This window comes from Canis lupus, chromosome 35 (assembly GCF_011100685.1).
Source record: "Canis lupus familiaris isolate Mischka breed German Shepherd chromosome 35, alternate assembly UU_Cfam_GSD_1.0, whole genome shotgun sequence".
NCBI classification, from domain to species: Eukaryota; Metazoa; Chordata; class Mammalia; order Carnivora; family Canidae; genus Canis; species Canis lupus.
The window spans coordinates 24,449,482-24,457,272 of NC_049256.1; the positions used below are offsets into that span (position 1 = coordinate 24,449,482).

A 7,791-nucleotide genomic window follows, 5' to 3' on the forward strand; every position below is an offset into this window, starting at 1 on the left:
TTCTCCTGCTGCTTTGTCCACCCAGACACAGAGGCAAAAACTTTCAGGACGGCAAACCAGTAGGTCCCATTTGGACTAAGTTGTCTGGATGGATTTACATCATATTTTCCAGAAGAAAGGAGTGGCTGCACCCCCAGAGGCTAGCTGGTCTCTGGCTTGGCTGGACTCTCCTGCCTGGGGTTGGGGGCATGAAGCTGAATATGGGGGTGGGTCATGTCAAGGCTGAGGAAGCGGGGGTACCTTCTCCCCCACAGCCTGTCCCCACCAGCCCCAAAGCATGGTGGTGGCACTGGCGGCCCCCCTGTATTGTCCCATATGTCACCATCACCACTTCTGTTCTTTCAGATGCAACCCACTACCACTGCCATGTACCACGCACTGTGCAAGGAGTTGACACAATTTATGTCTTTTAATCTCCCCAGTAGGACCACGAGGCTGGTGTCACTATAACAGCCATTTCCTGGTTGAGGAAGTGGGCACCAGGGAGGTAGAGTGACTTGTTCACAGGCCAGTAGCTAAGAAGCTGCAAGAAACCAAATCTTCCCATTATCAAAGTGGATACACTTGCCAGGCTTCCTTTCCCCTGAGGTCTCCTAACTTTGGCAGAGTAAAGGAAAGAAAGGGTCACAGGCAGCTGCCCCTCACTACCATGGTTTGCTCCAACACTGCTGTCATCATCCAGAAGTCCAGGAGCCCTCTGTGCTATTGCTCATACCTCTCTTGACCTGGGGGCTCAAGCAGCCTGATGTGGTTTCCAGGGTGTTGGATGAGTATCTCTCAAATAGTCTGCCCACTATCACATGTTTGGGTCTTTCTCTGGTGGCCCCTTTTAAAATGCAAATATCCCTAAGAAGGGTAATACATTCTAGCTCTCATACCTTGGTTTCTTACGTTCTATCCTACACTACTATCAACTCTAAATAACATAAATATCTCATTACAGACCCCGGGTGGGGTACGAGGGTGAAAAGAAAAAGCAAGAGGACATTAAGAGAAGATGGGTTTGGGGAGTTATTGCTTTAACAAGGATATAATTTTGACTGAACTCAAACCTTTCCTGAGTATACTAGGCGCCAGGCATTTTGCTAAGAGTTCTAGGCATACAGAGCACGATTGGAATTGGTTTCCCCTTGAAGGGATTTGAATGTGGACTGTGTATTAAATAATATTATGGATCATTGATTTTATTAGGCAGTTATATAGAAAAAGGGTCTCGCTTTTTAGAGATGCTCTTACTAAAATAATGAGAGCTGAGATGTCATAATGTCTGCAATTAATTTGAAAACACTTTGGCAGGAAGTTAGACGAAGTGAATATGGCAAAATGTTAGCAGTTGTTAAATTTAAGTGATAGGTATATGGGGTTCATTGTATTAATTTATCTACTTTTCTGTATATTTGAAAGTTTCCGTAATAAAAAGTAAAAAAGAAAAAGATTTCCAGTAGCTCAAAATCCAAGTCCTATTGCAAGATGACAGGTTTTGTGGTAAGCAGAATCCTACCTTGATTCCTGACCCTGGTATACATGTTCCTGTAATTCCCTTATCTAGAGTGTGGGAAAGACTGTGAATATAATGAGATTTTACTTCCATGATTAAGTTGTGTCATATGGGCAAAGATTCAGGATTTTTCAGATGTAATTAAGATCCCTGATCAGTTGATTTTGAACTAATCAAAAGATTATTGTGGGTGGGCCTGGCCTAATTAGGAGAGCTCTTTAAAGGAGAGATTACGGGCAGCACCACATACTCTGTCTTGTTGGCCTTGAGAAAGCAGAACTCCCACATTGTAGAGAAAATCATGTGACAGGGAACAGCAGGGAGCCTTCAGTTGATGAGGGCATCTGTCCTACAATCACAAGGAACTAAATTCTGCCAACAATCCTTGAGTTTGGAAGGAGACCGTGAGCCCCAAAAGAGACAGTGGTTCTGCTAACATGTTAACTGCAGCGTTGGCAGACAGACCCTGAGCGGACCTAGCGAATTCAGGCCCAACTCCTGGCTGATGGAAACTGCAAGGTAATACCCCCTGTGTTGTTTTAAGACAATCAACTTGTGGTAATTTGTTAGAAAGCAATGGGATACAAATGCAACAATGGGATAAAAATGAGGCAAATCTAACTGATTAGAAATAGCAGTACTGGATAAGAAAGGAGTCCAAATTTGGGCCTGGCTTCCCTGGGAGAGAGAACAAGCTGTGGTTGATTAGCAATGTCTGCATGGGCACAGAAGGGGCTGTACACATTCCCCTTGTGGATTGGAGGGGAAAGAGTTATTAGCTTAATTTTCTCAGTACCAGAATAACCCAGGTGTCTAAGTCAGAGGGAACGCTGACCTGTGAGAGAAGCCTCAGAAAAGCAGCAGGAAAAGTTATCAAAGACAGAGGTTAGCAATTGCAAAACAATGCCAAGGGCTATCCTGGTGTTCACAGGGAGAAACCTCTTCGTTGGTCCTTTCTCTCTTCAGCATATTTCCTCCACCACCACCCCCCCTTTCTACGGCCTCTAACTCTCAGCCTTCAAATATGCGCAGGTGTTCCATGAGTTGGAAAAAACCCAAAACAAAGTCACTTGATCCACTGCTATATCGGACTCACATTGCCTCAAACACCGAGGGGCTCTTGACCACCCTGAAGGAATGTCAGAATCCTCTCCTTCCTCAGGCACTTATGCCAAAGAGGTCAGGGCTGGCCTGCTTTAAGTCAAACTTGGGTTAAGCATTTACTAACACATCATTGTTTCATATTAAAACCATGCAGAAACCCTCCCCCCTAGGCCCAGTTGGCAGGCTCATAATTTAAGTAAAATCGCTACAACAAAACCAATCTTTCCCCAAAATCCTTGTTTGTGGAGGGTAGGCTGCTTCCCCGTTGCTGTGCAACAACATGGATCAATCCAGCCTTTCTCGGTGGCACGTCCCTCCCCAGAGGGTTGTCCCAAATCCGTGGGACTGCAGTTCTGTTCCCATGGATGCAAAGTAAAGGGACACACGAGCTGAAATCTGAACCCAATGCTGGCTCAGGTGAGAGAAGCAGATGACTAAGAATGTAAAGGCTCTCAGAAAATTGCTAACAGCTCTTTCAACATATCAAGAATTTTACTGGGTGCAGTTTCTCATATGCAGGGTGCTGTGTGCACTCCAATCAGCCCGACTGAGCAGCTAGGCTAGTAGACCGCCACCGTGGGTGTGTTTACATTCCTAAACCATCACTCCTCTTAATTTAACAGTCTTCTCTGGAGGCTTCTAACATGTAAGAAAGTCTCACCAACACATAACTGGACTCAAATGACACCATGTGGCAGGCCTCAAATGAGGGCAATACCCCACCCTTAAACCACAGCTTGGTGGGCCACAGCGGTCACATTCTGCATCAGAGCACACTATGCTACTTAGCATTGAAAGAGGTAACTGCCAGTGTTTAGACCTGAGAGATCTGACTTAGAAACTCGCCTGCTCTTGCTTTTTCTGGAAGTTAGGAAACCTGGCAACATAGACCTTCCTGCCTTGTGCGGACAATCTGAGGACCCCGAACAGTGGGTGCCTTTCTGTGGGAGGACATGTACTTGCCCGTTTTACCACAGTCCCCACCATTCCCTGTTGCCTTCCCCGGCCCAGGCCACGTGTTAGCTGTAGTTTGCCATCATGGCTTCGCTGTTGTTTTTCTCATGACAGAGAAAAAGGGAGCTAGTACTCCTCGCCACTGTGCAAACAGCCGTGGCTCATGTACCTCCAGAGCCCGGCCCCTCGGACTGTGCGCATTTGCTGACATGGGAGTTGAGTTACCCTCAGCAGCCGCAGACACGCACCAATATGTTACTTATTGGCATATACGCAGAATGCTTTTTCTTTCTCAAATTACTTCAATGCTGAGATCCCCTTTGGGTTAGAAGCATTCCTGTCAACTCAAGGGGAACCTCGGTGCGAGTCTGATCACTTTAGAAACCAATAAATGAGACATACGACGGGTCCTTTAAAGGAAATGTGACTCACTCCACGAGTTTCACCCACTCCAGCGACATGTCCCTTCGATGCACACATGGCACAGTCCTCCCCCCACCCCATTATAAGTGCAAGTTCCAGTTTGTACAACTCTCCCACTGGTGTGAACATTTATCCGGATTTTCCACCTAGATCCAGAGAGAAAGAGGCCCCCTCTTGTTGGCTGCTTGAAACAAAGTGTGTTTCGTTGCCCCCTGCTTGGGACCGAGCTGGAGCTGCAGGAAGGAAACCGGAACTGAGGGAGGAGGAGGAAGGCGAAGGCCCCCCAGGAGAGGGTGCCCGGGGCCAAGCGGGGGCAAGTCGGGGTGTGCAGGGGGGAGTGTGGAGAAGGAGGGGGCGGGGTGGGGGGCGCACGCCACGCCCTTGGGACACTCACGGTTGAGCTGCCGCCTCCGGATGCGGTCCCTCCAGGGCCTGCTTCGGATCCAGTGTAGTCGAGAAGGTAGCACCATGGTCCCAAGGCCACCTCTCTAAAACCTGCGCATGGCAGGGGGCGAACGGCGCGCAGCGATTCGGAACACGAGTCCAGGAGGAGGAAGATAAAAAAAAAAAAAAAAAAAAAGACACAACAAACCCACAAACTCTCTTCTCTTTTTAGTGTCTGAGGCTTCTGGCAACTTCTTTTATCTTGTGAGTTGCTTTTCCTTCCCTCCCCTTAACTCCGCGCTGGCCCCAAGGCAGCTGCAGCGCCAGGCCACGGGCCTGCGCCTGGCCGGGCCCCCTGAGCCATGTTTTATGCATGAAGATGCTGCGCCGGTAATTTATTCTAGCGGAGCTCCCGGGGCCGCCCCACGTCACAGGAGCCGGGGCTGGCGGGGGCGGGGCAGGTGGACGCGGCTGCAGGAAGAAGGGCCTGACGTGGGAATCCCCCTGCGAGGGCGCGACTGCAGAGCGGAGCCTGGCTGCAGGGCGCTCGGGCGGGCGACGACCCTCGCATCTCAGCGCGCCTGGTGCCGGCTCCCTAGCACCTGGGAGACTGCCTGGCGTCCAGCGGGGGCAGGCAAACAAGAAATACTTGTTGAATGAATGAATGAATGCATGCATGAATGAATGCTTCAATGATAACCAACAGGAGGGCTTTTTGTGCTCCTGTGAGTCTCTGATGCCAGTTAACCTGCTCGGCTCACAGGCCTCAAATATGTTCGCTTGAACCTCCCGGCCTGCGTCTTGCCCGGTACTTTTCTCTCCACCAAAGACCATGCTCCCTCATCACCCACCCACTCATGCTCTGAAATCTCACTTTCCTGTGGAGCACTCCTGAGCCCACACGGATGGGGCCAGCCCCCACGCACCTGCCCGGGCCAGTGACCAGATGGCCCTCAACTGTTAGAGCTTTTGTTTGTTCGCTGGTTTGTTTTAACATACATGTCCGAGTGGTGAGGACGCTCCTTGGTGGCAGGCACTGTGTATTTGTCGCCCTGAGCTGCCATGGACCCTGGTTCGCGTGGGAAATTGGTAACATCAAGGAGGGGCCGGGCATCCTGCCTCCCCATATCCAGCAGCCCTTCCTCAGGCCACCCCGAATAAATACACAGTTTAACTAAATACACCGTATTGGCTGTAAAAACAGCCTCAACATAGGACCCCAGGTGCTGTGCTGTCCCAAACCCACGGCCCTCTGGAAGCAACCTTCTACAGTCGTTGCAGAGCTGCACCTGGGAGGGAAGCTCTCACTATCAATTGCTCTTCCCCCTGCAATGTCACCTTGCTCCAGGCAGCCAACAGGTAGTGTTAAAGCCTTAGGGACAGCCTTGCCATGAGGTCCAAATTGCAAAAAGTGACACTCAAGGTCCCACATTTAGTCCAAGATAATCTGGGCTGGCTGAAGGCAGAAACTCTGTCCTCTCTCTTTTGTGTCCGCCACGGGGCCACAGCGGGGAAGGGGAAGTGCTGAGGGATGGGAACCTGGAGGGAGGCCAGGGTGGCAACCAACCAGAGCTGTGCCATAGGCAGCTCCATCCCTGTGCCTCGCTGGCTCAGAGGGACATGACCTACAGACCTCCCAGCATGGCAAGATGAAATGGGATGAAGCTCTAGGGGTTGGCAGGGAGATGGATGGTTATCCAGGAGCTAGCTCTGGGCCCAGCAGGGGGTGGGGGTGGGGGAATAAAGTGATTTCCAAAACACCTGGGTGCAAACTCTTGGTAGCTGCTTACTCACTTCATACCTTTGACATCACTGTACCTCAGTATTCTCATCTGTAAGATGGGGATAAAAATGAGAGCCACTGCCTTAGGATTCTGCTGATGTCATGAGTCGATATGCACCAAGGGCGTAGAATTGTGTTCAGCAGAAAGAAATTGTTGCTTGTTGTCAGCAGCTACTGTTGGCCAGCAATGCAATTTCATCAAAGTCGGCAAATGCCCTGGACTTTGTTTCCTTGTCTGCAAAATGAGGGGGCCTGCGGTACATTATATAGTCTCAAGAATCCTGAGTATTAGTTTCCTATTGCTGCTTTAACAAATCACCACCAATTTGATGTCATAAAACAGATTTCTTACCTTATGTTTGGGGAGGCCTAAGTCTGAGGCGGGTATCCCCCCGGCTGACCCTAGAGTGTCTGCAGGGCTGTGTTCCTTCTGGAGGCTCCAGGGGAGGATCTGTTCCTCGCTTTTGCCAGATTCTAGGGGCTGCTCAGAGTCCTTGAGTCTATTTCCAGGTGATCTTTGTTAGCCTGAGGGACCTCCATCCCCTCAGGCTAACAAAGAGGGTGGAGGGGGGCTTTACACCAATGGAGTGAGTTGGCAATTGAGGGTCACGTGGGGCTTAGTGGGTCTAGACAATCACCACCAGCCCCAGATGTTCTTGCACCTCAAGCTTCAGGTTCTGAAACAGAGAGAGGGTAGAGACCAGGATTAGGACAGCATCCTGATCAAGGTAGCCCCTGAGGAGGTTTTATGGACTGTTGCAAGTGCGCACAATCCCCTGGAATGGTGGAGGCAGTATAAGAAAACCACGTACTTGAGGGCCCAGGAATGGATGTTGTCACAGTCTTCTCTGCTCCCACCTCCACAATCATTCACGGCAATGCATTTCTGCTCTACGTGGCTCTTACCATAAATCAAATCAGGTGGCTGCCAACAAGGCAAATGAAAGAAGAGGAAGGTCAGAGAGGATGCTCCCTTCCACCACCTTGTCTCATTATTGGCTCTTCAAAGTCTGTGCCTGCAATGAACTTGAATGTATAGTATGTGATAGGACACGAAGCCGTCTTCTTCTTCTTCTTCTTCTTCTTCTTCTTCTTCTTCTTCTTCTTCTTCTTCTTCTTCTTCTTCTTCTTCTTCTGTAATCAGTATCAGACCTTCTTTCCTCCTCATTAAGCCACACATTTCCTCAAGCCTCTGCTGCATGAGTCACTGCTTTTCTTATGCACATAATTTACAATAGCAGATGAGAGAGAACAGCAGGCCAGAGGGGGCGGAAAGTACAGTTTGGTCTAAAATGAAAGGCAGTTGAAAAGTTTGCATTTCCTCTTCTCTGGTGCATTTAAATACAGAGCTTGCCAGTTTGCTCATTATAATCACGGAGAGACTGGTGGGGGGATGGAGCATGAAGCTGAGGACTTGCCGCCATGCTTGCTGTTCTTCCCGGGCTCATACCACACAGTTCCCTTTTCTGACTCCTTGGGCATTACCTTTCCCTTCATCAACCACATTCTTATATAAATGCTGGGGATAAATTGTGGAGTGTTATCCTCCCTGGGAACATTTTCATCTGTGCTAAGTGTCAAATATCCATTTTGACTCTTCTCTGGGCCCTTATTGCTATTAAATTTTCATAAGTTGCAAAATTTC

At 49.3% G+C, this 7,791-nt stretch overlaps 1 protein-coding gene across 2 annotated transcripts in view; it reads right to left on the minus strand.

Moving 5' to 3' along the window:
• RIPOR2 (RHO family interacting cell polarization regulator 2) overlaps positions 1-4,750 on the minus strand; it is a 219,649-nt gene extending 214,899 nt beyond the window's left edge. Inside the window, exon 1 of one of the 2 annotated variants that reach the window (XM_038584292.1) lies at positions 4,374-4,749. In XM_038584292.1, coding sequence (XP_038440220.1) covers positions 4,374-4,449 — 76 coding nt within the window. In that variant the 5' untranslated portion in view covers positions 4,450-4,749. Of the gene's footprint in view, positions 1-4,373 lie in introns of both variants that reach the window. The other variant, XM_038584297.1, reaches the window with a different exon arrangement.
• Between the last annotated feature and the right edge of the window lie 3,041 nt (positions 4,751-7,791).